Raw genomic sequence first — 26514 nt, 5'->3', positions numbered from 1 at the left:
TCAAGGTGTCTGTCAGGGAAGCGTAGAGTTCTCTTCCACACTCACAGGCTTGTTAGCAAAACTTTTTTCCTCATAGCCGAAGAACTCAGGGCAACATGCTTCTTCAAGCCCCACCCAGGATAATCTCCCTTTTAACTAAGTCAAAAATCAACTAATTTGGGACACTAAATACATTGACAAAATCTCTTCACCTTTGCTGTCTAATGTAACCTAACTATAAACCTAGTGGCATCCTATATTTACAGGTCCTATCATCTGTAGAAGGAAGGGATTATACAAATTATATACACCAGGTGGGGATCAGGATCCTGAGGATCATCTTGGAATTCTGCCTACTCCCCAAAACCATGTAGCAAACTATTGACAGTGGAGATCTGTTTAGCATACAGGGCTGCCCTGCCCCGTGCAGGAAATGTTGCATGCAGGGGTCAGTTCTGCAGCCTCAGATGATTGGCAGATCATGAAGAAAATGGTCCAATATTGTCCAGAATCCACTTTGCATTCCTTGTTCAGTTCTCATAATAATATTGTGCCCTATCAGAGTTAGCGCTCCACATAACTAACCCCTGTCCAGTACTGACCAAAATGGAGCCATGTCCACCAACCTTAATCATGGTTTCCAAAGAGTGCTGCTTCCTGGTGTTCTAGCCTTTTGGAGTCTACTCTCACAATGAATAGGGTTGACTCGTGTTACCAATAAGATTTTACAGGACTGGGGAAATAGCTCCGTTGGTAGAGTGCTTGCCTTGCATTGCACAAGGCCCTGGGTTCAATCTCCAGCACCACCACCAAAAAAAAAAAAAAAGATTTTCAAAAGAAGAGTGTGTAACTTCCAAAGCCAGTTCATAAAAGGCATCATAACATCTACCCAGATCACTGACTCTGGAAGAGGTCAGGTGACATGTCATGAGGACACTTCACTCCACCTTATGTTAGTTCATAAGGTGAACTAAGGCCTCCTGCCAACAAGTTGCCAGACACGTGAGTGCGCCATCTTGGATCCTCCCAGAACCAAACAACTAAGCTGCCCCTTAATTTGATTCACAGACACTATGTGAAATAACGCTTGGGTTATTATAAGCCCCTTAGTTTGGGGATAACTTTATATAGCGAGAGATAATATACAGAAGCCTTCTGAAGCTAATATCTCACTCACAGATGGCACCAATGAAGAGGGTGCTAGTGCTCACTTACTCTGTGCCAGCCTCTGACCTCCTTCCTCATAGGTTGTGTGAGCCCAGGGTAACAGCTGGTAGGAGTTGAAATCAGAATCAGAGGTTTTGACTCACACCACCCAACACAGGGATTCCTGGGACAACTGGACAGTTCTGTACCTGCACTCTCCAGTACAGTGGCCACTAGACACATGTAGTACTGAAACTCTGAAGATGAGGCTAGTGGTGGGATATACTTGTATCCCAGCAACTAGGAGTGCTGCGGTGGGAAGCAACTTAGAGCCTGTCTCAAAAGAAAATTAAACAGGGCTGGGGATGCAGCTCAGTGATACAGCACTTGCCTAGCATGTGTGAGGCCCTCTCTGGGTTTGATTCTCAGATTGCAAAAAAAAAAAAAAAAAAAAAGATGAAGCTAGTGAAATTGAAGATTTTTTTTTTTTTTTTTGTACTGAGAACTGGACCCAGAAGCTCTACCCCTGAGCTATATCCCCAGCTCTTTTTAAATTTTGCAACAAGGTCTTGCTGAGTTAAAGGGGCAGTGGGCAACACAGCCCTCTAATAGGCAGCGTGTTTACAAGCAGACTCCAGAGCCTGTGGTTCACATCCACCGCTATCCCTGGCAAGATGTGTAGCTTTTTTTTAAAAAAAATATTTATTTTTTAGGTGTAGATGGACACAACACAATGCCTTCTTTTTTATGTGGTGCTGAGGATGGAACCCGGGTCCCGCCCATGCTAGGGGAGCGCTCTACCCCTGAGCCACCATCCCAGGCCCAGACGTGTAGCTTTGAGCAAGTCAGGTGGATGAGTCCTTCCACCTGTAAAATGGGCCTACAATGTCGTCTACTTTGTGGCGTTGTGACGATGAATGAGTTCAAGTGTGAAGCGAGGCTCCGGGCGCATGGTATGTGTGCTGTTGAATTTGCCAGGACGACTACCAGTTCCTCTTGGTGTCCTCCCCTACCCAACCAAGCAGCACAGTGTCACGGGAAAAGAACCACCGGTGTCCAAGGACTTGGAATTAAGGTTCGACTCTGCATGACAAGCTAAGGGCAGATTATCCCCTTGGTAGAAAGGTTCTCACCACCTCAGAGGGTTGTGGTGAGGATCTGAGAGGTTGTCAGTGGTATTTCCAGAGGCTTCCAACTAGAGCAGAGCCCAGGTCTAGCAGGTGGCCCTGCCCAGCAGCACACACCTGGTGGTTGCCATGCAGGCTGACCTCTGCCTTTACACATTTTTTTTTTTCCCAAAGAAAAGGAGGAATCTGGAGAAAGAGACTGAGTTGCGTTTGTTTTAAACACAGCACCACCCAGCAGCGAGAAGCTGAGCTCACCCCTGCCCTGGAGTCCTCCCTCCCCACCTCTCCTGGCGCCTGGCATGGGACGGGGTGGGGTGGCGGTTCTCAGGCTCCACTGAGTTCAACAGGTACAGAGCACAAGAATGACTTGGGACTGACATTAAAACGACACAGGCAGGCAATCTAGAAAGTACCAGGCTTTATTATCTTTTTATCAAAAAAATCAGTAACAGACAACAGTGTGTACGGGGACAGAGGGGGCAGGGGACAAGAGGGGGCAGGCTGCAGAAAACGTGCTCACTCCAACACAGCAAGAGGAAAGGGCCCTGAGGCTAGAAGGGGACCCAGCCGGCTGGGACCCTGGGTTGGGGTGCAGATGGCAGGGAACAGCCACAGGGCACAGTCAGGGAGGGCGATTCTCCCTACGCCAGCCAGTGGGGTCAGAAGAAACCACCTACCCGGGCTAGGCCACCTGGACTCTCCTCTTTAAGAGGGAGAGCCCCAGATAACAGACCCCGCTGGGCCCATGGGCTTTCCTCCCTGTCCCTCCCCCTTGCCCAGGGAGACAAGGGTCATCCCAGCCAAGCTGGGCGCTAGCTCACCAAGCCAGCACAGCTCTCTAGAGCAGCATGTGGCATCCCAGAGACGGAAGGGCTGGCTCTCTGCAGGGTCAGTACCATAGCCAGGAGTCCCATGTGGTGACTGGATGGTCATAGGTGATTAGTGCAACTGACAGATGGATCTCTAACTTTACATGATTTGCATTGACCTAATTTAAACAGCCACATCTGGTTACTGTATAGTCTCGCACAGCCCTGGAGCCCGGAGAACGCAAACCCTAGAGCTTGAGCTAGGCCCCGAGCAGAAGGCAGAAAGGTGGGGATCACCTGCCCTCCACCATCCCAGCCTGGTCGGAAGGCACCAGGAACAGGAAGAGAAAGGCAGAAACCCGCTCGCGCAGCACCCGGCCAACGGGAAACTAGATATCACACTACATCCTGAAAAAATATACTTATCCATTTTTCTAAAACCAAGGGCAAACAATAATACATTACAGGAACACAGACACAAATACCACACCATCCCTATATTATATTTTGGAATCTGCTATAAAACTATGTTTCAGCAAAAGTTACTTCTTAGATGAAGCAGCTTCAGAAAGGGCCAAGGTCATGGGCAGGGGAGCAGGAAGTTGTTTAAATGGGGAGGGGGTTTTCAAAGAAAAAAAAAAAGGTAGGGGGAGAGGCCCTGTATGAAGCTATAAATAATAAAAAAAAAAGTTAATAAAAATCACATCTCCGGCTCTTCTCTTGTTTTCAAGAAACAAACATAAAATCCATTAAATACAAACTTAGCAGGTGCTGTGAAATGTGGGGGTTAAGAACATCCTCACATCTCCACACTCTTGCCCAGGCAGACACGCTCTGCACAAAGGAATGAACTGTTTTAAAAAAATAATAATAACAACAAAAACGCCCTAAAGATGACTTACAAATACTCTACAGATCCACTTCAGGGTGCACGTTCAGGACTTCTCCCACCCTCCCTGGCCAAATGAAAGAAGGTGGATTTTCTCAAGTCGCTTGAAAGAGCCTAGGATGGCCCCAGGTGGACCACAAACACTCCCCCGTCCACTGCAAGGACCCATGGGTGGACACTCTTGGGGGTGCTGGGGGCTCTGGTTCTTCCTCCCAAGTCCCAGCAGAGGGATGGGCTGTGAAAGGGGAGGAGGCAGCCAGGGCAGACCTCCAGGCAGGACCCCCCACAATAAATACCCCTTCGTCCCTGGCTCCAGGGGCCTCTGATGAGGCATGTTCAGAACAGGCTCGAAACTGGTCCTAGATTGTAATCTGGAAATTTAAAGAAATGATGCAACCCCAGGCTTGCTCCAGAAAGGCCACACGTGACCCCCACTTTCCTTCAGGGGCAACCCTGGCCCAAAGAACCAAGGAGAGCTAGGCAGCGCGTAGAAGATGACGTCGCTTCTGACCCAGGGCCGGGGTCAGAGCTGGAGACAGGGACAGGGAGGTGTCCAGGTGCCTCCCCTACTCTAACGCCCACCGTCCACAATCCTTCGGCTCCCTTCCCCCACAAGTCCAGGCCGGTGGCCGCGGGAAGCTTCAGGCGTAGAACTCGTTGGTGGGGGCCTTCTTGTAGATGGGCTTCTTGCCCAGGTCGTAGCTGCCTTCGTCCTTCTTCTTCATGCGGTACACCAGCAGCAGGACCAGGAACACGGCGAACAGGATGCCCACGATGCCGCCCACGGTCAGCGCTGCAGAGCGGGAGAGATGGGAGCAGTGAGAGCTGCCCAGCCGACCCCCGCACCACGGGCACTTCCCACGGCCCGACGTCACCACTGCCTGGGGCAGGCGAGCTGAACGCTCATTAAGCTGACCCTCACGACCCCAGGTATGACAAGGGGACACTCGGCACTGTAAGTCACTGAAGACCTTCAGATTCAAATGGCGAAGTCATCCAGGCAGACTCCCCAGCAACAGCCAGGAGAAGAGTGACGTGAGCTGCAGAAACCCCCGCACATCCGCAGGGAACTCTGGAGCTCCCCTGGGCGCCCACGGGTCCACCTGCCTAGGCCTGCTCCAGTGTATGTGGGCAGACACTGTACACCATGTGGAACCACCAGTGTCCACCCCGGGGTGTCACAGATAATCGCCTACTGTGGTGCAGGTCCTCCAGTTTCCGCTTCCACCTACTAACTGTGTGATTCCAGGCAAGTGCCTTAGTCTCTTTCATTGCAGAACAGATTTGCCCTAAAGATTAAATAAATTATCTAGTGGCTTAGAACAGTGCCTAGGGCAGAGCATATGCTCAAGGCTCAGGACCTGTAAACCTCGGGGATTTATCTCTCTGTGTCCCCAACACCCTGAACTGGCCTGCATAATAAATGGCGCTCACCGTTAGGCTCAGCCAGGAGCGCCTGGCCAGTGTCAGGCAGAGGTGAGCATCTGTTCTGTCCACCACGCCAGGTGGCCTGAATGACTCATTCCTGTTTGTTAGGGGTAGGGATGGCTCACAGAAGCCTTTCTGTGGCAGATTGAGTCACTAATTCAGTCTTACTTGGGCTAAGAAGATTAATTTTCCATCACTGCACACCCTACTGATCTGGGCACAGAATGGGATGGAGCAGCCCAGGAGCCAGGGGAGGTTCCATCTTGACCAAAATGCCATAAGAACCCCCCCCCCCCCAGGTGCCAGAAAGAGCACATGGAACATGAGGCAGCGACCCCTGGGGACTGTTTTAAACGACTAGAATGGAGGATCCCCCATACACATGAGAACATGAGAATACTGGCTAATGCTCAAATGGAAGAGCAAACAGCTGGCTTCAGTTCTTCTCTAGCCTTGTGCCCCAAAGCCCGGGCCTGTCTCTCCATGAATAAGAAACGGGGCTTGGACTAGATCCCTGATTTTTATGTTTTCCTTTAGAAACAGTAGCACCTTTAGTTGCTCTAAGCAAAACCTAATCAACAGATCTAGAATCTGTAAATGTGCTGGGCTGGTGAGGCACACTTAACAATCCTGGCTACCAGGGAGTCAGGGCAGGAGGATCTCAAGTTCAGCCAGGGGGAGAATCTGGGCTGAACCTCCAAAACATTCCCACAAAACAGTTTGGAATATGGAAGACTCAATGGCCCCTTTCCCTGGGACAGAGCTTAGCCACACCAGCATGTTGCAGTCAAAAGAGTTGTCATTTGCAACCAAATATTTAACCTCTCTTGGTCTCAGTGTCCTGTTCTGTCACAGGAAGATATCCTATGCCACACTTTCTGAGGGGACAATGAAGATTCAGTGATGTCACACTGACTCAAGGAGTAATCATCATACCCATTTACAGATGAGAAAAGTGGGGGTTCATTCTGTTCAAAAAGCTTCTCAGCAAGATCACAAGGTGCTAAACCAGAGAGCAGGGGAAAGGGAAGCCAACCCAGTCCTAAGGAATCTCAGACTTCCAAGGGAATTTAATGATTAACTCCCAGATGCCACACCCAGGCTGTGAAAGAGCTTTGAAAAATACCCCAGAGGGGCGTAGAGACAGGGGAAGTCACACGGCCTATTCTTCTTCTTTTTTTTTTTTTTTTTTTTTAGTATTTATTTTTGAGTTATAGGTGGACACAATATCTTTTATTTTTATGTGGTGCTGAGGAATCCAGTGCCTCTATCCCAGCCCACAAGGCCTATTCTTTAGAACTAGACTTTGGTATGCAATTCCTCGCATCCCCCACCCGGCTGCAGGGGCTAAAGTTCTTCAACCCCCAGGGCAAGCTGAAGGGCCTGGAGGCGTCCCTGCCTACAGGCCCTCTGTCCTTCAAGGCAGGTCAGGAAGAGCCACCCAGGGCCTGACCTATCAGGGGCCTTACCTATCAGGACCTCGGTTCTCTCAAAGATGTTGCTGCTCTGGGCAGTGCTGGACATGGACACCTTATTGGACACATCCTCCTCAAAGGGGGAACTCCTCTTGGGGATGACTTCATTCTCTTCTAGCTCCTTAGTTTCAGAGGGGGCCCGGTCCCCAGGCCCTGCCCGCTCAGGGATGTGGTTATCTAGAGGCACCTGAATGTGGGGGAAAGAAAGATAAACAAAAATTCAGTGAGCTTGGGGAGGAACCCGACCAGGGTTGGGACAGAAGCCAGGTGGAGGATCTGGGCTGAACCCTGTGGTCCTGGAATAGGACCTCACCACACCTCTCAAGATCATGCTGCTCCACCCTTACCTTGGACTTTTCTAGTACATCTGACCCAAATGGGAAATGAGCCTGACCCAGAGAAAGAGAGATGGGAGATGGGTGTTGCCACACCTGTGGATAGGTGGTGTTCTGGAGCAGCCGCTCTGGAGCCAATGTGGTAAAACCCTAGGAATCAGTTGCCCTTTAAGGCAGCCATTTTGCCTCTGAGGCTCTATCCTAAGGAGCTTGCCACAGTGTTTTAATTTTAGGATATTAGAAAATTAAACGCAGTTTCTCCATCAATAAGCAGAACCAAGTGAACTAACTATGCAGCCTGTAAAGTGGCGAGAACATTTGATCACACAGGGGAAACACTCAGGACCCCTGTGGTGGCAAATGTAGGAGACAGAACTGTGTACCCTATTTGGAAACAGTTGAGAACAGCCCTAAGTCATGGAAAAGGAGCTGGCGTGGACAGTGACTACCCCCCGCAGGGAGCATGTGGCCTACCGGTGACCCACAGTTGTGTCTGTCCCAAAAGAAGCCCAGGACCCCAGAGGAAAAGGCTTCTTGCAGAAAGGAGTCAGACCCCTGCGAGCTGCTTTCTGCCCCTCAATGGGTGTGTGACAGGGGTGGGCGCCAAGGCTGCAGACTTACCAAGGGATGGATCACTTCAGGGAAGATCCTGGGGTTCCCCAAGTCATCTGTAAGGTCAGAAGAGCTCTGTGAGCACAAGGTCCGCTTCCCCCAAGTAAGTGATCCCTGAGGCCATGGCTGGTGGGAGTCCTAACTTACAATCACAGCCCCTAAGTCTCCAGGTCCAGCAAGTGAGCTTGGTCACCTCAATCTCAGTCACCTAGTCTGAAAAACGGAACTCCTGAGACCTGCCTCGCTGACTCTCTGACAGTGTGCTGGTAGCTAGGTAGCCAGGCAGAGCCAGTCAGCTCCAAACCCTTGTTCAGAACAAGGGACCAGCAGCAACTCCTGGGAGCTGGCTAGAAGTGCAGAATTTCAGGGCTGACTGAATCGGAATCTGCATTTGAACAAGACCCCTGGGAATTAAAGTGTAAGAAAGAAGACTAATTGCAATATTAAATACCATATATTGCACCTTAAAACATGTACTGAGAAGACAGATATTTCACTACAGAACCTTTCACTCTGTGTGTGTATCCCATAACATCATGTTGTATACCTTAAATCTACAACAAACACACAGTCACCTGGGTGCTTGGTCCATGCCAAGAGCTCTAACTCAGTTCGGTTCCACAACACTGATGTACGGTCATTATTATTCCCATTTTACAGAATGGGAAACCAAGACTCAGAGGTGACACAGAGTCAAGGTTTGAAGTCAGGACTATGTGACTTCAAACTTGGAATACTGACATGTCCCTGAACTTAAGAGGGATGATTCTCAGCAGCGGTCCACCCTGGAGGTCAGGGCCAGGACAAGACCATGAAGGGCATGGCCCCTGGTATGGTCCCAGGAAGCCTCTGTCCACACATGCCCCTCCCACCCCACCTCCATTTCTTTCCAAAGGAAGAACACCACACGGATCCTTCTTCCCCCACCCTGCCCCACCCTTGGCCACAGGGAGGAGCCTACGGGACAGGTTCAGACTAGTGCCTGAAAACTCAAAGCTACAGTGAATTCAGAGCCACACACCACTTGCCTCGGAAGGTCTCAGGGATAGAAAAGGCTAGTACAGTTACTTGTTTCTCCTTTTGAGGAGGAAGAGGGGCTCTGTGGAAAAATCCCAGGCTCCACGGTCTGCTTCTCATTGGCTGGGCTACCATTCCCTCCAGCCCTGTGACCCAAGCTTGCCCAGCACGTCTCCATACCCAGATCTCCAGAGCCGGACAGCTCAAAGTCATCAGGTTCCTGCCCAGGCCCCCCAACGTCCTCATCATCAGGTAGGTCTCCAGAGAAGTACTGGCCTTCCAGGAGGTCCTGGGGGTCGATGACCTCAGTTTCTCGGATCTAGGATGAAGAAAGGAGAAGCCTCAGCCAGCGGTCCCCAGTGATCTACAACACCATTTTTACTCAAGTGCTGGCTACCAGGAACCCGAAATCACGCCGGGTAGCGCAGGCTGTGACTCCAGCCACTCGAAGGATTGCAAGTTTGAAGCCAGCCTCAGCAACTTAGTGAGACCCCGTCTCAAAATAAAAAATAAAGGGGCTGGAGATATAGCTCAGTTGGTAGAGTGCTGGTCTCGCATGCATAAGGCCCTGAGTTCTAATACCCAGCACCGTGTGTGTGTGTGTGTGTGTGTGTGTGTGTGTGTGTGTGTGTGTGTGTGTGTGTGTAAAATCTGCCTCTGGGGTGGACTCAGTAATACATTGAAGATAATAAATGAAGAAAAATAAATAAAATTTTAAAATAAAAAGGGCTGGAAATATATCCAGTGACAAAGTGCCCTCCAGTTCAATCCCAGTACCAAAAAGTAAAAAATAAGTGGGCATTCAGGTGCCAGCAGGGGACAGAGCCAAGGTCTGGAGACCCAGGTCCTAGATCATACTCTGTCTCCTACTTGCTGTGTGACCTTAGGTAAGTCTCTTTCCCATTCTCTGTTAATAAAAATAATAAAAGTGGTAATAATAAGTCATTATTATTGGGTACCCTTTACTGAGCGCTTGCTAAGTGCCAGCCAGGTTTTTAATAATTCTGATGGCATGTTGTTAACTTATTTTACAACCAAGGAGGCTGGGCATTAAAGACTTCATAAATTATTTTCTTTTGGTGACAGAGTTGGCAGGAAGAGGAGACAGGATGGGGCTGCCTGGTTTCAGAGCCAGCAGGTCCCGTGTGCAATGGCCGCCCCAGCCTGGGGGTGCCATGCTGCAGGGTCCTGTGAGGCAGTGGCAGCTGATTCACACATGGCAGGGAGTGGACTCCTGGCTCTGGTCTTGCCCAATCGGGGACACCTTTCCCAGCTGAGTCAAGCTGGCTGGGACAGGCTCACTCACACCAAGACCTCTCAGGTCACAGTGTTGCTCAGCTGGTGACTCAAGCGCAGGCTCCTGAATTCAGCCTTGATTTCTAAACATCTCCCACCAAGCTGTTCAGCTGCCAGCACTGTGCAGGGCATAGGGAGGCACAGTCCCTGCCCCCACAGACCATCCAATCCAGCATCCCACCCCGTGGAGACCCCTGGTCATAGCAGTCTGAGGGCCACCCCTACCAAGCAGCTTTCAAAGGGAAAGTACCCAAGGTCCAGGGGGGCAAGGACCCCATAACTGCAGGAGGCAGGGGAGGGGTCTGCTTAGAACCACAGAATATAAGCCAAACACCCCGGGAAGTCCCGTTCCCTTTTCACAGAATTTGAGAACAGGACAGGACAGTGACTTGGCTAAGGTGGCACAGTGTTAGCAACACAGCTCCGGGTAGAAAGGCGCCAGAGCCCTCTAGCTGCCCTGTGCCTAGCTGAGGCTGCCAGGGGCACAGCAGGGATTCTGAGAAGGAACCTCCTCCAGTTGGGTTCCCAGGACAAAGCTGGGCAGCAGCAGCGGTCTAGGAAAGCCTCTTCGGAGACCAGCCTCCTCTTCCACCCTCCCGCGGGCTTCCGGGGAGAGGCGCGGAACCTGCGCCCTCCTCCACCCGCGCGGGGCAGGAGGCTGGGTTCCCGGAAGGCGGCGGGGTCAGGCGGGAAGAAGGCAGGGACTGCATCCCTCGCTCCCCGGGTGGGGAGCCTCCGCTGGGACGGCACCCGTGGGCTGGGAGTCCGAAGGGGTTAAGCCCCGGCCAGGGATGACCTCACGACTCGGGAATCGGGAGCTGCTGAGCTGCGGGCGCTGGAATTCCACCCCCGCACTCCCCGGCCTGCGCCTGTGGCTTGGGTTTGGCAGCGCAGGGAAAGGCTCCACAGGGTTGCGTAAGGGCTGCACCTAGGGCGGTTCCGCCCGCTGGGCCCCAGCTCCCGCTCCTGCAAATGCCCTGGGGCTCAGATCTGAAACAGCGCGGCCTCCACCGTCTACCGGGTCGATTTTAGAATGAAGCACTTGACATGATGTTGGCCCTCTCAGTAGACCTTTCTGCGGAGATGGAAATGAGGGCTATGGAAAGTAGTCACTTGTCTAAGGCCACACAGGCAGCAAGTGGCCATGCTGAACCAGAAGCCAGGCATGAGTCTCCCGGGCTTTTAACCACATACACAGGAACTCCTGTGTTCACACATGAGCCCTGGTAATGTGTGAACACATGTGTTCGTCAAATCCAGCTGGGACAAAGACGGTTGGCCACTTGTTGACCTGGCCTGAAAACCAGCCTGCTGTGGGGTGTCGGAGTTCCAAGTCTGCAGGACAGAAGTGAGATTCCAACCGTGGGGCCAGGATTCCTGCAGTCTCCAGTCCAGAGACCTGTCCTGCTCCCTGGCCACCAGGAGCCATGGAATGCTGTTTCTGCACTAGGCCTTTCCTTTAGTGTGTGAAAATGCTATGGAGTGTTTCAGAACCACCCATGGAACCGACATGCTGACTGGCTGCTAAGAATCCCTCCATCCTCCACTGAAGACCTGGCAGCCAAGACAGCCCCAAACAGGCTGAAACCAAGCTTCCTTCCCGGTGAGCCCTCCTGGCGGGCAACTGGCCACCCCTAATCCTTCGTTTCAATAGCAGGTTCCCAGAAGATGGAGTTAGTTCAAGGTCACCTGGGGACCAGTGGCATGGCCAGGCCCAGACCTGGTTCCTGGGCTCTAACAGGACAGATTCTTCATCAGCTGCATTGGAGGAGCCTAGGAGGCGTCCCTCCTCAGTAAGTAAGAGCACTCGAAGTGTTCTGACCAAGGACACAAGGAATTCAGTCCTCCTTGAGCTCTGGGGGCCCCTCTCTGCCCCTTCTCTGCCTACCAAGAGGGAAACTCCCAAGTGAGCAGGGGTCATTTAGGACAAGCCCCCATGGGATTGTGGGTAACCGTCCCTCTTTTTTGTGGCAGCTGGGAAGGCACCAACAGCCCTCCCCCACCACCTCCCTCCTTTCAGACAAGGCCCATTCAGTCTGGGGTGGCTTTGAAGAGCCAGGCCACCCAGCAGCCGGCCCAATCCTGACCAGAGAGGGACCCCACCCTGCTCCTGGCTAAGGATGGTCTGTTCTCCTCAGCTCACCCCACCCCTGCCCAGGCACGCGTGTTCACGTGTGTGTGCAAGCACAGGCACCCTCTGTGGGGCCCCGGGCCTCTCTACATCTTTGTCTTTTCACAGATGCACAACAGAATCACCAGCTTACAATGGCCGGTGGCTGGCCCTGCGGCTGCTGGGCACCTGCATTGGTACCTGGGGGGGTTGGGGTCCTGCATTCTTTCCCAAGCCATCCAGGGAAAAGAAGATGGGGGAAGGCAGGTACACTCTCGCTTTATAGCAACTAGCACCTGCCAACAGAAAGTATCTGAGGCCATGGAGCCCAACCGTCTCATTTTATGACCTCTCCAACAGACTGGGACAAGGGACTTTGCCAAGGTCACATAAGCAGCTGGCAGCAGAGCGGGACTTGGAAGCGGGTCTCCCAGCTCCCAGGCTGGAGCTGTCTTCCTCCCTGTCAAGAGTCCTGGCTACGCCAAGGGTCTCAGCAAATCCAGGGGCAGCAGTTGTCACTTTGGTTGTGCTCCCCATATAGTTTTCAGACTGTGGCAAGAAACTAGGAACAGGTCACCAACCCTATTCAAAGTCCAACAGCTTCTGTCACCCCAGGAAAAGCATGGAGTGTCCACCACGTGCCTGGCACCCTACTCGGCTCCCTCTACACCTGAGCTCACTGAGTTGGTCCAGCAGTTTTGTGAGGGGCTCTACCTGAGGCTTGGTGGGGCTGTGGATCCAGAGTCACAGCGAGAAAGCAACAGAGCTGGGCTTCGGACCTAGATCTCCCTCAAGACCTCCTGCTAACCACAACCAGGCTCCTCACTGCCACACGCTCTTCACCTCCCCACCCTAACCTGACCTCCCACACACTGCCCAGACCAAGGCTCCAGGGTACCCCTTCCCTGGGCCAGGAGTGAACAAAGGTGAAAGTGATATTGCTCCAACAAAGAAACAGAAACTTGGCAGTCCCGCACCAGGGAGTTCAGGGTCAGGGCTTGGTTCACTGTGATCTAATGAGAGCCTCCCCCACCTGCCTCCTCCTCAGGGAAGGCAGGGTCAGGGCCACACTTGATCCTTCCTTCAGGAGGCAAGACCAGGAGAGGAGGAACTGGGCAACGCCAATGCAGAGTGGGTCGGTGGGTGAGTGCCTTGGGCTCCAATGCGGGGCCCACCAGAGTGATTCTGGCAGGAGATACAGGGTCCATGGCAGGCACCCCCCATTCCATTCTGAAGGATCAGCTATTTCCCAGAATGGGCATGTCGAACTACACGAACCCAACAGTTTATTTGGGCTTTTAATTCCTCAGTTTCCTCACTTGTAACCTGGCTCCTTAGCACCTTGCAGAGTGATAATGATTAAGGGAAATGCATATTGTATACAAGCAACCCGGCTCAGGCAGGGTACACAGCAGATGCTCAACGAGTGGTGGCTATCATTAATTCCCACCTGCCTTCCTTTTTGGCTAAGGGGGACTATTAATACTCAAAGGGTCAGAGGCCTGAGAAAATTTGTAGAAGCAGCTCCTGTGCTGCAAAGAAGCTGGCCAGTGGATGGAGCGGTACTTCTGCAAACTCCAAAAGGACATAACCTACCGTGGGTTGTTATTTTGCTTTTGAGACCAGAGACTTTCAATAACCAGATTCCTTCAGACTATGCAAGAGGGAAAGACCAGAGATGGGTAGAGTAACACAATTATGGGTCCTAAGCAAATGGAGAGAGAAATTTTGTGAAGGAGTAGAGCATTGACCAGAGACATGTGAAATTCTGCTTGGGACCTGGATCACCAAAGTATTTCCTGACATGCCTTGGGGACCAAACAAACAAACAAACAAAAAACCCTAGAAGGCAAAAAGAAATCACATACAGTCTGTAGTTTGGGGCTCCGGTACCTGAAGGGTTAAGCAAGGTCTGGGGGTGGGGGTGGAGCGAAGGTTCAGATGTCAGCTCTGCCCACTTCAAGGTCAGGTTACTCTGAACACAATCACTATGAAGAGAGCCAGGCCTGGCACTGCCAGCAGCCAGCTTTTCACCAAGCTCCAGGGCAGGCCATTCCCAAGCAAGGACTCCGGGATCCTGGGAAGGGGGAGGTGATTCTGGAGCTTCTGGACAACCTCCTACCAGGAGCCAATCCAGCACCCTTGTCACTGACTCCCTAGGTGGTCTCGGGTGATTCCCTCTCTGGGCCTCGGTTTCCCCACCTATAAAAGACGGGTCTCAAAGAAACAAACCTCTCTCTGTCCTGAGGCCTGGTAACCAAACTGGGCATTGCTCCGATTACCAGTGGAGACAGCAGGGAGGGGCTGGCTCCCTCAGGGCCCGGGAGACAGAGGTGCATTGAAGCTGGGGCTTGTAATCTAGGCAGCCGATCCGAATTCCCTGCTGGATCTGTGGCGGGAGGCTCCCAGGGCGCACACAAGCCTCTTGTGTTCTGAGAGCACCGTTGAGAGCCTCCTCTGCGCCTTGTCGCAGCAGATTAGATCGACCAGGGTGCTGGCTTCCTGCCCTTTTCCCGCCTCCCCTGCCACCCAGGGAAGCCACTGCTCCAGAGCAGCTCAGTCTGTTCCCTAATCATCTCCTGGTGGCTGGGCTTCCCCGAGGCAAGGAGCCTCCCCACTCGGGTGCCCAGCCCAGCCATTTGCAGCCGGGAGGACTGAGTGGTGCAGCCAGTCCCCTGCTGGCCTGGCTGCCACCACCCAGCTTCACCCAGTCACTGTTTCCACACATGCCAGCCCCTCCTACCCGCCTTTCCATTACCCCAGGTGTCACCTGACAGTCTCTCCTCTGCCAGAGAAAACTGGGGCAGCTGAGCTCCCTGGCACGAAAGACCAGGGAGGGACTGAGTAAGACGGTGTGGCCCAGATGGGGGGAGAAGCAGGGGTGCCAGAGAGTGTGTTGGGGGTGGGGAGACTGTAGGAAGTCGAAGCTGGAACAAACTGGTAAGATCAGAGTCATCTTTTGAGGGAGTCCCAAGCCTTTTGAAAAGGATGAAAGGTGAACCCTGAGAATTGGAAGAAGCCATTTACATTTTCATTTTCACTGTGTACAGACACGGCCTACCCAAGGCCAAGCCCTGGCCGGCCAGGCTCCCTTGTCTAGCCGCTAATAATAAACTCAACTGCAGCCAGCACTTTACAAGTTTGCCAAACACCGATTATGACCCTTGAGTGACACAGGTGTTTTATAGAGGACACTAGGGCTCTCATATCAACAAAGTGACTGATTAACCAACTCTGAGTCCCTGGGTGAGTGGCAGAGGTGGGACAGAGATGGGTTTTCTGGCTGTAAAATGTACCCACTTTTACAGTTACCCAGCCTCTAGCAGACAGAGCCAGAGAGACCTCCAGGGCCAGGAATACGCCCAAAGGTCACCAGTGAGTTAATGACAAACCAGCTCAAGAAGCCAGGCTTCTTATTCTCCTGGGGTTAAATCAGAACCCAATATTGACATATGCCTCCCCTCTCCAGGGCACCATGCATCAAAACTCGGGCTAGCTGCCTTCTCAGAACACTGCCTTTTTCTGTCCGTCATCACTTTGCCCCTCCAAAGCCCAAAGTGTTATATGCAATCATTCAGCCACCCTTACACGAGAATTTGCTGGGCACCATGGCGTGACATGGGAGGCTGAGATAGGAGGACCAAAAGTTTGAGATCAGCCCCAGCAACTTAGTGAGGCCTTAAGCAACTCTGGGAGACCCTGTCTCAAAAACAAAAAGGGCTGGGGACGGGGCTCAGTGGTAAAGTACCTCTGGGTTCAATCCCCGGTACCAAAAAAAAAAAAAAAAAAAGCCTAGAACTCTGTCCCTCTAACACAGGAGAGTGACATGAGACCTGGGCAATGTCCTGAGTGTCCAGTACCCTTAGGAAACACCCTGCCCCCTCTCTCTGCAGGCTGCAGAGTTGCTCAAGTTGCTCAGCAATAGGTTCCTACGGGACAGGTGTGGCTGCTAAGAACTGGTTCTTGTTTAAATATAAACCCATCCAATAATTAGCAAACAGCCCACTTCTAAGATAAACAAATAGGAGATTTGGACTCCTCCCTTTCCAGCCACCAGCTGTGGGGTTAGATGTGGGGGAGGGGAGAAAGCTTTCTAGAGGCCCTGGCAAGGAAGGGACAGTCACCAAGGAATGCCTGGGTCTCCTCTCGGCTAAGCGCTGTACTATTCTACGTGCCTTTATTTGCAGCCTTGTTATCTTTAAGCTCTCCAGAAAGCACGGTGATTTGGTGGGGGGCGGTGCTGGGCATGAACCCTGGTGTCTACTCCTTACCTACTGCTTCAGTCCCCCTTTTTTCCTGTTTTGCAGAGGATGGAACCCACCTGGGGCAGGCGAGGCAGCTCCCACTGAGCTACACTCCAGCATGACCAGCCTTCTTAACAGACTGGGAAGCTGGCAGAGAGGCTGCCCAGCATGTCCACAGTCCGGTCACTAGTAAGACGAAGACAGAATACATCTGGAGTTGGGTCTGCCTCACACCAAACCAACGCTTCCAGGCCTCCCAACAGCCCCAGCAGCAAGGAGGAGGCCTCAGAAGTGTCCCAGAACCCTGGGTCAAGTCACATCTGCACGGTGCCACCAGCTTTGTTCTGAGCTCACACCATTCAGTTTTGCTGTGTGGGGGGGGATGTGTCCCCAGTTCTGCAGAGGTCTAAAGACCCATTTTGAGGACTGGATGAACTCTGACCAGTGTCAAAGTCCTCACGCGGGGCTTGGTACAAGTACTTCCTGTTGGACTCCTGGACACTAAGATGCTGACCCCCCAAAGGACAAGGTAAAAGCCTTCATATCCATTCCACACCCCCACCACAGAGCCATCCTATTAGCCAAGATGTTGAAAGGAAATGGGGGCTCAGGCAGGTAACAGTAGCCCACAGAGACTCACAGAGCCCCATCCACCCCTTCCCCCCATTTTAAGGGTTCATTTGGAAATCACTCCCACCCATCCAGCCCAGGAGACCGCAGGACAACTAGAAGCCAATTCCTTTCAACAGGGAGCTGGGGCTGGAGCCCAGCCTGGCCTCTCTAGCTCCTCATTCAAGGCGGCTCAGCACTCCAAGTCCTTGGAAGAGCCTTCTGTTTCCAGGAGCTGGAGATGGCAGGAGCTGAATGTCCATCCCCACTTCTCTTTGAGTCGGGCTCTTGTTTGGACTCTCTACTAAGGGGGCCAAGAAGCTCCCCTCTCCTCATCAATGGGCTCTGGGGTGGGGGAGGAAGGACCTGTAGCAAGCGAAGGGCTCTAACCCCTTCTTTTAGAGGTGGGGACACTGAGACCCAGACACAGGGCATATTTGCTCAAGGGCATCCAACAATGTAGAAATAGGACCATCGAACCCAGCAAATCTCCTTATCTGGAATGTTCTGAGAATGATCAAACCAGACATCTTGCACTATCAGTCGACCTGGTTTTGACCTTGGCAAGCCACTACATTCCTCTGAGCATTAGTTTCCTATAAAAAATGGAGATAAAAATACCTCACAGTATTACTGGGAGACATTCACACTGGTAATATATAACCTCAATGCACCTTTTAGAATGAAGTTACATGCATGAATTTATTCATTCATACAAACATTTCCTGAGAACTAACTATGGGACAGGTGTTTAACCAAAATAAATGAAGCAGAGTTCCTGCCCTGGGGTTGTGTGTGGGAGGGGCTTCCCCCATTCCAGAATCTGGGGCAGCACATTAAGTCCCTAGAGGGAATGTCTTGGTTGTCTTTGTGGCTCCACAACCCCTTCTGGATAGTTGGTACTTAACTGTTAATGAAATATCAGGGCTGGAAAGGGCTCTTGAAGCTATCCAGCTCAAACTCCTCATTTACAGATGGGGTCATCGATTCAACAGGGCAAGGGACCTCCCTCCAACCTCATGAAGCCCTCCACAGCCCAGCCCAAATATTTCCCCAGATGTTTGGTAACTCTCTGGGCTCCCACAGAGTCCCAAGAGTTCTCACTGGATACTCAAGGGTCCTAGAACCCACTGGGCTTCCTCCCCACCCTCACTTCTGTGCAATCAAGAAAAGAATTCTCAAGAAGACCAGAGATGTCTTTACGTTGAAGTACACCTGGTGGCTGTGGGCCTGGTGCCCTCAGTGGACTGCGCCCCCGGGCAGCAACACCTTTGCCCCCCTCCCATCCCTCCCCACTCCCCAAACAAGGCTGCCTTTAATTGGCCAAGAAGGGAGTGGCAGGAAGGCAGACCGGGAGAACACTCCCAGCTGGACAGGAAGAACTGGTTTAGGATGGCAAACCCCGCAGACAGGAGAGGGCAGCTGGGTGTTCGCTCTGGGGTTCCTTCCCCAAACCTGTGGCACCAAGGTAGGGGATGCACCATCCCAGGAAAGAGATGGCTTTGGATCAAACCTAGAATTGAAAAAGGACTACTAGTTAGACAAGACTCTGATGGTCTCAAGTTGGATGCTCTTGACTACCCCAAGGTGCTACCATCTTACCTCTTTCTCAGTTCCCTCATCTGGAAAGGGGGTATAATACAATATAATCGCCACATACTGGGCTTTTTGTGAAGATAAAATGCACTAGATGACATATGGAAAGCACTCAACAAATCATAACTGCTAGCAAACTCCTTCTTCCTGGGCCTCATTTTTCTCCAACATTTTTTCTCCAAGGAAGGCTGGTTCATCTCTATGACTAAGTCAACTGAGACTTGGTCTGATCTTTTGGGCCACAACGTGAGAGAAGGAAAGTCAAATGGGGAAGACCTGTGCCCCAGTTAGAGAGAGGCAAGAGGTCTGACATTAGCCAGGAAGGGGAGAGCAAAGGTCAAGTTGAGAGACTGACACCTCTCACAGGAAGCAGCTGCCCAAGTTGATGGGTCGGTCATCCTGGGTCACCCTACACAGGATAGACACAACCCCTCCCCCAAACCACATCCTTCTGACTGTCCCAGGACACAGCAGTCTGCTCCTCCTGTGAAGCACCTGCAGGCTCAGCAGACCCAGAGCTGAGACTGACATGTGACTGTCCACGTGGTGACCTCAGCCACCTCTGGGTCCTTTCCTTTTATCCCACAAGGCCCAGCTAATGTTCCTTCAGATGCCTCCCTAACTGCTGATTCCACCTCTTAAGGCACTGCAATGGGGCAGAAGGCTGGTTCCAGTCTTGGCTCTAACCTCTGCAAAACTGCCCTTGTTTTGGGAAACGAAGTGCCCCGCTCTGGGCTTCTGTGTACTTGCACTGTAAAATCCCTTAAGGCTTTCCAGCCCCCCAATTTCAACAGATTCTAGATCAAACCCAGCAAATCTCAGTCTTGAGTTATTCCAGGATGGGACACAGCAACAGCCCCTCAGAATAAGATAAAAGCAGGCACTTGGAAGCCTGGCTGTCTAATTTGAATATGACTCAACCTCTTATTAGCTGTGTGACCTTAGGCAAGTTACTTAACCTCTCTAGCCTCAGGACCAGTTTAAGAACAGTAAACAGTAGGGTTGTTGAAATTGATAGAGCCATTAGAAAACTATTAGAACAAGACCAGACACACCAAAAGCACTAAATCTTTGCAGTATGCAAGGTGAGCCTGGAATTGTGCTGGGGGGATGCGGAGAAGAGGGGTTATTGTTCAGGGTCTCACTCACTCCACAACTAGAGACTGATAGAATCAACTTGCCCCTAAGTAGAGAGAAAAAGGAGACTCAGGGCTTTCAAAGGAATTGACATTAATGATTAAACCCCAGGAACTCACTCCCCCCAACACTGGGGCTAAAGGGCACACAGCTCAAGCTCCTGGAGGTAGATCACCACTCCAGCCATTCCTGTGCCCCCAACTTCCCAGAGGAGATACCTCCCTCCTCCCCAGCTGGCTGCCGCCATGCAGCTTCAGGTGGCCCAGGGCTGTGTAACCTATCCTGGGGACCTGCAGAAGGTGGAAAGGAAATATCTCTCTAGGCTCACGGAGGCCTTCCCCACTCCAGTCCCCTGTAACCCCGCTGGAGGTGGGTGCCTCAGTTTCCCCCTGTGCAGTCAACACTTGGAGAAAACGGAAGCTCAGCTGCCTCTAAACCACCGCTCCTGTGTGCCCTTGAAAGATCGAGGTCCCCACTTTCTAGGAACCCCAAAGAAGAAGTAGTCGCCCCACTTCTCCGTAGCCTTGTGCAGCCGGGAAGGTGGGACTGGAAGGGGCAGGCCCTGCCTCCTCCGAGTCAACGGCAAGGCGGGGGCCAGAACTGAGGTCCGGCTCTGCCGTCCACTCCCCATGCGTAACACGGAGGCCGGCACGACCTCCAGCCCCAGCACGACCTCAAGCACACGCTGCCCCTCGTCCCCAGGCCATCTCCGCCTCTCAAAGCTGTCCCCTCTGGGAGCCCGGGAGCGGGGCTCGGCGCTCAGAGCCTGCGCCAGGATCACAGCGAGGGGCGAGGGTGTGGGAGGTGTGACACGGGCTTAGTCACGTCGGAGCGGGAGCCCGCGGGAGCGCCGAAACCAGGCGAGCGGGAAGAGCAACAGGCTGCGGCGCGGCGCGGCGGGGCCACCGAGCCTCCCTGCGACCCGGGGGATAAGTTCCCCACAAACCCTCTCCGACCTGGGGACCCGGCTGGGAGCGGCGCCCCGCGCGCAGCACCGGACCCGGCTCGGTAACAAAGGGGCGCCGGCCCGCCCCCGGACCCGCGAGCACCTACCGACTCGGCCGAGGCTGCGGAGACGCCTACGCCGAGGAGCAGCCAGAGCGCGAGCGCGCGGGCGGACGACATGTTCGCGGGGCCCAGGGCAGCGGCGAGTGGCCCCGGCCGGCGCGGGCCCCTCTTATAGGCGGCGGCCCCGCCCCGGCCCGCCCCCGCCCCGCCCGGAATTCCCCGCCGCGGCCGGGCCCGGGGCGCTGCGCCGCCCGCAGAGCTGGAAACCCCGGGGACCGCCCCCGCGCGCAGCCGGCCTCCGGGACCTCCGCCGCCCGGTCACGCGGGGCACCGCCAGGCGGGACCCCGGGGAGCACTGTCTCTGTCCCCATTTCACAACTGGGGAAACCGAGGCCCAGGAACGGAGGACCTGGCCGAGGTCTTTCGTGAGGGCCACCCGATGCGTCGTCGTCGGAGGCTGCGGGACGAGGACGCGGGTAGCGTGGGGACAGCAAACTTTCGTAAAGGACTAAATCAATCCCCATCCAAGCCATCCGAACCTGGTGGCTCCAAAGCAGCCATAAAGTGTTAGAGGACTGAGCCTGCCTGTGTCCTATCAAACATCACGAATGGACACTGAAATCAGAATTTTGAACCATTTCCACGAGTTAGGAAATAATATTCTTTTGACTCCGCCCCCCCCCACACCATTTAAGACTGTAAAAATCACTCTTAGCTGGACAAAACAGGCAACCGGCAGCAGACCTCTGTCACAAGGTGACTGACCTCTGTTTTAAGGGATTAATTTTTCAGATTACGGACTTCTTAAAAAGCTAGATCAGGCATGGTGGGGTGGCGGCCATTTTTTGTAATCCTAACGACTCCAGAGGCTGAGGCAGGAGGATCATAAGTTAGAGGCCAGCCGGCAGGTCTCAAAATTTAATTCGGGGTGGGGTGGGATGGGCTAGGGGTGTAGCTCAGTGATAAAGCACTTTCCTAACTTGCTTGAGGGCCTGGGTTTGACTCCCCAGATAAAAGAAAGTCTGATCTTTCTAAAAATTTATTTGCAAATTTATCTCCCTTCTCAGCTTTCATGCTCCATAAAAGGCAGTTGTTAGTCCCCTTATCACTCATCCTCCTGACAGAGCATTGTGTTCTGCAGGGGGGTGGAAGTGATAAAATTCTCAACCCCATGCACCAGTACTGTTGGAATTATTAGGACCATCCTATGATGGTAAAGTTTCCTAGTCCTGTCTGTCTACCTCTCTATCTATTTATTGGTGGTGGGGGGGGTGAAGAGCTGGAAATGACTTCCCTTCTATTCCTTAATTATTATCATAAACACAGTCTCTTGTGGCAAAAATCCTTGAGAGTAAAGCAAGTTCAAATACAGCGTTTTCCCTACTGAGCAACATCCTCATTCCTTTTCATGTTTATTTTGAGACAGGGTCTTGCCCAGGCTGCCCTCAAACTTTCGATTCTCCTGCCTCAGCCTCTATTCTTAATATGCCTTCCTAGGATTTGGAAAGAAACTTAGAAAATGAACAATCCTCATGCCATAATAAAAAATCCTTTCACATGTGACATGGCTGATGAACTTTGCTTTCCACAGAACTGAAGGAGGGCCTAATTTAGTCGGTAGTAGATAGATCATTAAAAATAGTTTTTGATGATAGTTTACTATGTGGTTTTAGTTATCTGTCATCGCACTGCTATAACAAAATTCCTTCCGTTCCCACCAACTTCTTTAAGGGAAAATTTCTCAGCATTTACAGCCAGCAGGATGCTGGTAAATGTTTGGCAATAGGCCTGGGAAGGTGGGAGTGCTAAACTGCACCATTTGCCAGTATCTGTGATGTAAATAATCTTACCCTGGTTGATTTGACACTGCCAATGAGCTGTCACTGAACACGGAGTTGGAAAGAGACAAGCAGTATTTCTATCCATGGATAAAATAGTATACATAATTTCAAGAGCATAAATAATGAAGTGTAGTGAAAGAATTAGGAAAAATGAGTTTTTAATACTTATTTTCTTTGTATTTATTTATTTCTGCAGTGCTGGGGTCTGAGCCCAGGCTGCACATGCTAAGCAAGTGTTCTACCGCTGAGCCATACTCCCAGCCCTTCTTTGTTTTTAATATAACTTATTTAATTGTAAGTTTATATTATTTAGCTTTTTTTTTTAAAGAGAGAGTGAGGGGGGGGAGAGAGAGAGAGAGAGAGAGAGAGAGAGAGAGAGAGAGAGAGAGAATTTTTAATATTTATTTTTTAGTTCTCGGCGGACACAACATCTTTGTTGGTATGTGGTGCTGAGGATCGAACCGGGGTCACACGCATGCCACTTGAGCCACATCCCCAGCCCTTATTTAGCTTTTAATAATAGTTATGCTTAAGGGCTGGGGTTGTGGCTCAGGGGTAGAGCGCTTGCCTAGCATGCATGAGGCCCTGGGTTTGATCCTCAAAATTACACAAAAACAAATAAACAAAATAAAGGTATTGTGTACAACTAAAAACTAAACATTTTAAAAAATAGTTATGCTTAACAACAAATTTGAAACATTCATACCACTGCTTGACATCTATAAAAAATGGAAAATAGGAATAAGGTTACTGCTAAAACCTATCCCATTCCAGAGTGCCCAATACTCACCCAGGACTTACATATTGTTTCAGTACTGGGAACTGAACCCAGGGGTGCTTCACCACTGAGGTACATCCCCAGCCCTTTTCATTTTTTTATTTTGAGACATGCTCTTACTAAGATGCCGAGATTCTTGCCAGGTATCCGAGGCTGGCCTCGAACTTTTGTGATTCTCCTGCCTCAGCCTTCCAAGTCACCAGGATCACAGTAGTACATCACCATGCTGAGTTCAAATTGTTTATTTTAAATGTGTATAGTTTACTTCATGACCAGATCTAGCTCAAAAAAGGTGTTTAAATTGCTGTAGGACTTTTAAAAATTATCATATATTCGTATTATTTTGATTGAGTGCATTCTAATAATAATTGTAATAGTAGAAAAAGTTGAGTACCTAGTCTTATGATAGAAAATAAAATAATAATTCATTTTCACACTTATATTTTCAAGCAGATAAGTATAATACAGTCATCAATAAATCTCTTAGGCATTGTTTTTTAGAGAGAGAGAGAAAGAATTTTTAACATTTATTTTTTAGTTTTCGGCAGACACAACATCTTTGTTTATATGTGGTGCTGAGGATCGAACCCGGGTCACACGCATGCCAGGCGAGCACGCTACCGCTTGAGCCACATCCCCAGCCCTCTTAGGCATTTTTAAAACCTAATAAAAATTTATGATAGAATATGGAGCAGAAATTTGAGTTCAAGTAGGAAAATACTGCAAAATTTCTGACACTTAGAGAAGAGTCCGTTCATGTATTATTGTTATTACTATTATTGTTATTATTATTGGTACTGGGGATTGAAACCAGGGGTGCTCAACAACTGAGCCACATTCACAACTCTTTATTTATCTATTTGTTTTTGAGACAGGATCTCACTAAGTTGTTTAGGGCCTCTCTAATTTGCTGAGGCTGGCTTTGAACTTGCTATCCTCCTGCCTCAGCCTCCCAAGTTGTCATGTATTTTTAAAATGGATGGTTGCAAATGTCAATTGTTAGGGTATTTAATTCATTTAAAAGAATGATGTGAACTTTTTATTTTTGAGTGTATGAACTTACAATATGCCAGAAATTACAACCTTTGCAACTATTTAAACTTTTGATGAAAAAATGTTAGCTATCAACTAAAAAAAAAAAATATGCCAGGGAGTACATAGTGCTTAAATAATAATTTGAGAGCACACTAGCAGAAAAGACTGAAAACAGCTAGTTTACAGTTAGCAGAAGGTCTTGGATAATACTGTCCCTGGGATTAAGGGATTAATTTCCTCTTCCCCAAGTTCTGAGACTCTCTCTGAAGGGGGCAACATGTTTGAATATAGTTATCTGTGGATTTATGAGTTTTAAACCTGGGCTTCTTGGATTGGGGGGAGGGCATGAATGATACATACTCCTCCTGTAGAGTATGTATCTAACACAAATTATTCTGGGGCAAGAAACTTCACATTCCTCCTTCAGGTACTCAAAGAATTTCTGACCCTTAAAGAAGTTTCAAAGATTTGACCAAACTCTGAGGTTGGAGCCAGGTGTGGTGGCACACTCCTGTAATCTCAGCAGTTTGGGAGGCTGAGAGGGGGAAGGTGAGTTCAAAGCCAGTCTCAGCAACAGCAGCAACAGCGAGGTGCTAAGCCACTCAGTGAGACCCTGTCTCTAAATAAAATACAAAATAGGGCTGGGGGTGTGGCTCAGTGGTCCAGTGCCCCTGAGTTCAATCCCCAGCACCCTAAACAAACAAACAAACAAATAAATAAATCTATCTGAGGTTACTTGAGAAACTCTACTGAGTTCTTCTTTGGCCCCCAGAAAACAAAGGCAGTAGTTAAAGATTTGTTGTACTGAATTGAAGACCCCAATTTTCTGTATGGAGCTAAAGTAAAACAAACAAAAACAAAAACAGACAACAGAACCAACATGGTTTCTAGGGTCCTAAGGTCTTGATTAAGATCCTGGTTCTGAGCCGGGCTTGGAGGCTCACACCTGTAATCCCAGTGGCTCAGGAGGCTGAGGCAGGAGGAATGTGAATTCAAAGTCAGTCTCAGCAGTTTGGTGAGGCCCTAAGCAACTCAGCGAGACCCTGCCTCAACATAAAATGTATAAAAGGGCTGGGGATGTGGCTCAGTGGTTGAGTGACCCTGGTTTCAATTCCTGGTACCAAAAAAAAAAAAAAAAAAAAAAAAGATTTTGGTTCTGGGAATTGCAGATTAGAGGAAAATTCCCCAGTGGCTTTGCTGCTCTGTAAAATAGGGATCATTCTCAAAGTGGTTAGAGAAGGAAGAAAGGTGAGTAGAGGTGTGTGGTACCTATCCACCTAGGTTGGCCCCCTCCCTTTTCCTGTTTTCTGTCCCTGACACTGACACGGAGTGGGTCCAAGGGAAGTCAGGAGCCAGGCACTTCCTGCCCTCCCCCTCGCTCCCTAGCATCCAGTTTAAAAAGGAGTGAGACCCTGCTACAACAGGGGTGGAGGTGTCTTTCCCCTGTTCCCAGATCCCGGGGCCAAGGTAACTGAGGCTGGGTGCAGACCTGCCACTCCAGAAATACCAGGCCCAGAGTGCAGTGACCACCTGTCTTCAACTGCCCCTTCAACTTCCTGCAAGTCTGGAATCTACCACTTCCTTCTGGCTTCCCTCCCTCCCTCGGAGTCTTCTAGCATTCCATCCATCCCCTCCTTGGGCAGGGGTCCCTTTATTGCTCCTGTTAGTTAGGTTAAGAGCCTAGGCTTCAGAGTCAGACCTGAAATGTGATCCTGGCTGTGAGACCTTGAGTAAGACACCTTACTTCTCTGTGACTCATTTTCCTCACTTGTAACTTAGGGGCCATTGTAGTTCTTAGCATCATAAGAATATTGACAGTATGGTGCTTACCATAATATCCAGCATACCAATGTTGTTATTGTTGTTGTTGTTGTTATTCATACTGAGAATTGAACCCAGGGGTGCTGTACCACTGAGCCACATCCCAATCCCTTTCTATTTTTTGAGATAGTGTCTCACTAAGTTGCTCGGGGCCTCATTAAATTGCTGAGGCTGGCCTCAAACTTGTAATCTTTCTGTCTTAGCCTCCCAAATTGCTGGGAT

The 26514-nt window shown here is 50.8% G+C and overlaps 1 protein-coding gene and 1 long non-coding RNA gene across 2 annotated transcripts; one reads left to right on the top strand and one right to left on the bottom strand.

Annotated features, from left to right (window-relative positions):
- Positions 1-2655: 2655 nt before the first annotated feature.
- On the bottom strand, positions 2656-21020 carry Sdc4 (syndecan 4). The gene is made up of 5 exons (XM_078052076.1): positions 20863-21020; positions 8998-9136; positions 7810-7856; positions 6848-7040; positions 2656-4743 (listed from the first exon to the last, which is right to left on the bottom strand). The coding sequence occupies exons 1-5, from the start codon at positions 20932-20934 to the stop codon at positions 4592-4594; spliced, it is 603 nt and encodes a 200-aa protein (XP_077908202.1). The 5' UTR covers positions 20935-21020; the 3' UTR covers positions 2656-4591.
- LOC144378209 (uncharacterized) lies at positions 13220-19720 on the top strand. Its single transcript, XR_013439895.1, has 2 exons — positions 13220-13366; positions 16531-19720. It is a non-coding gene; the product is annotated as an uncharacterized LOC144378209 (long non-coding RNA).
- Positions 21021-26514: the final 5494 nt, after the last annotated feature.

This window comes from Ictidomys tridecemlineatus, chromosome 5, assembly GCF_052094955.1.
Source record: "Ictidomys tridecemlineatus isolate mIctTri1 chromosome 5, mIctTri1.hap1, whole genome shotgun sequence".
Classification (NCBI taxonomy): Eukaryota; Metazoa; Chordata; class Mammalia; order Rodentia; family Sciuridae; genus Ictidomys; species Ictidomys tridecemlineatus.
Note: the sequence above shows the minus strand (reverse complement) of the source record. Positions and strands in the feature narration are given on the sequence as shown.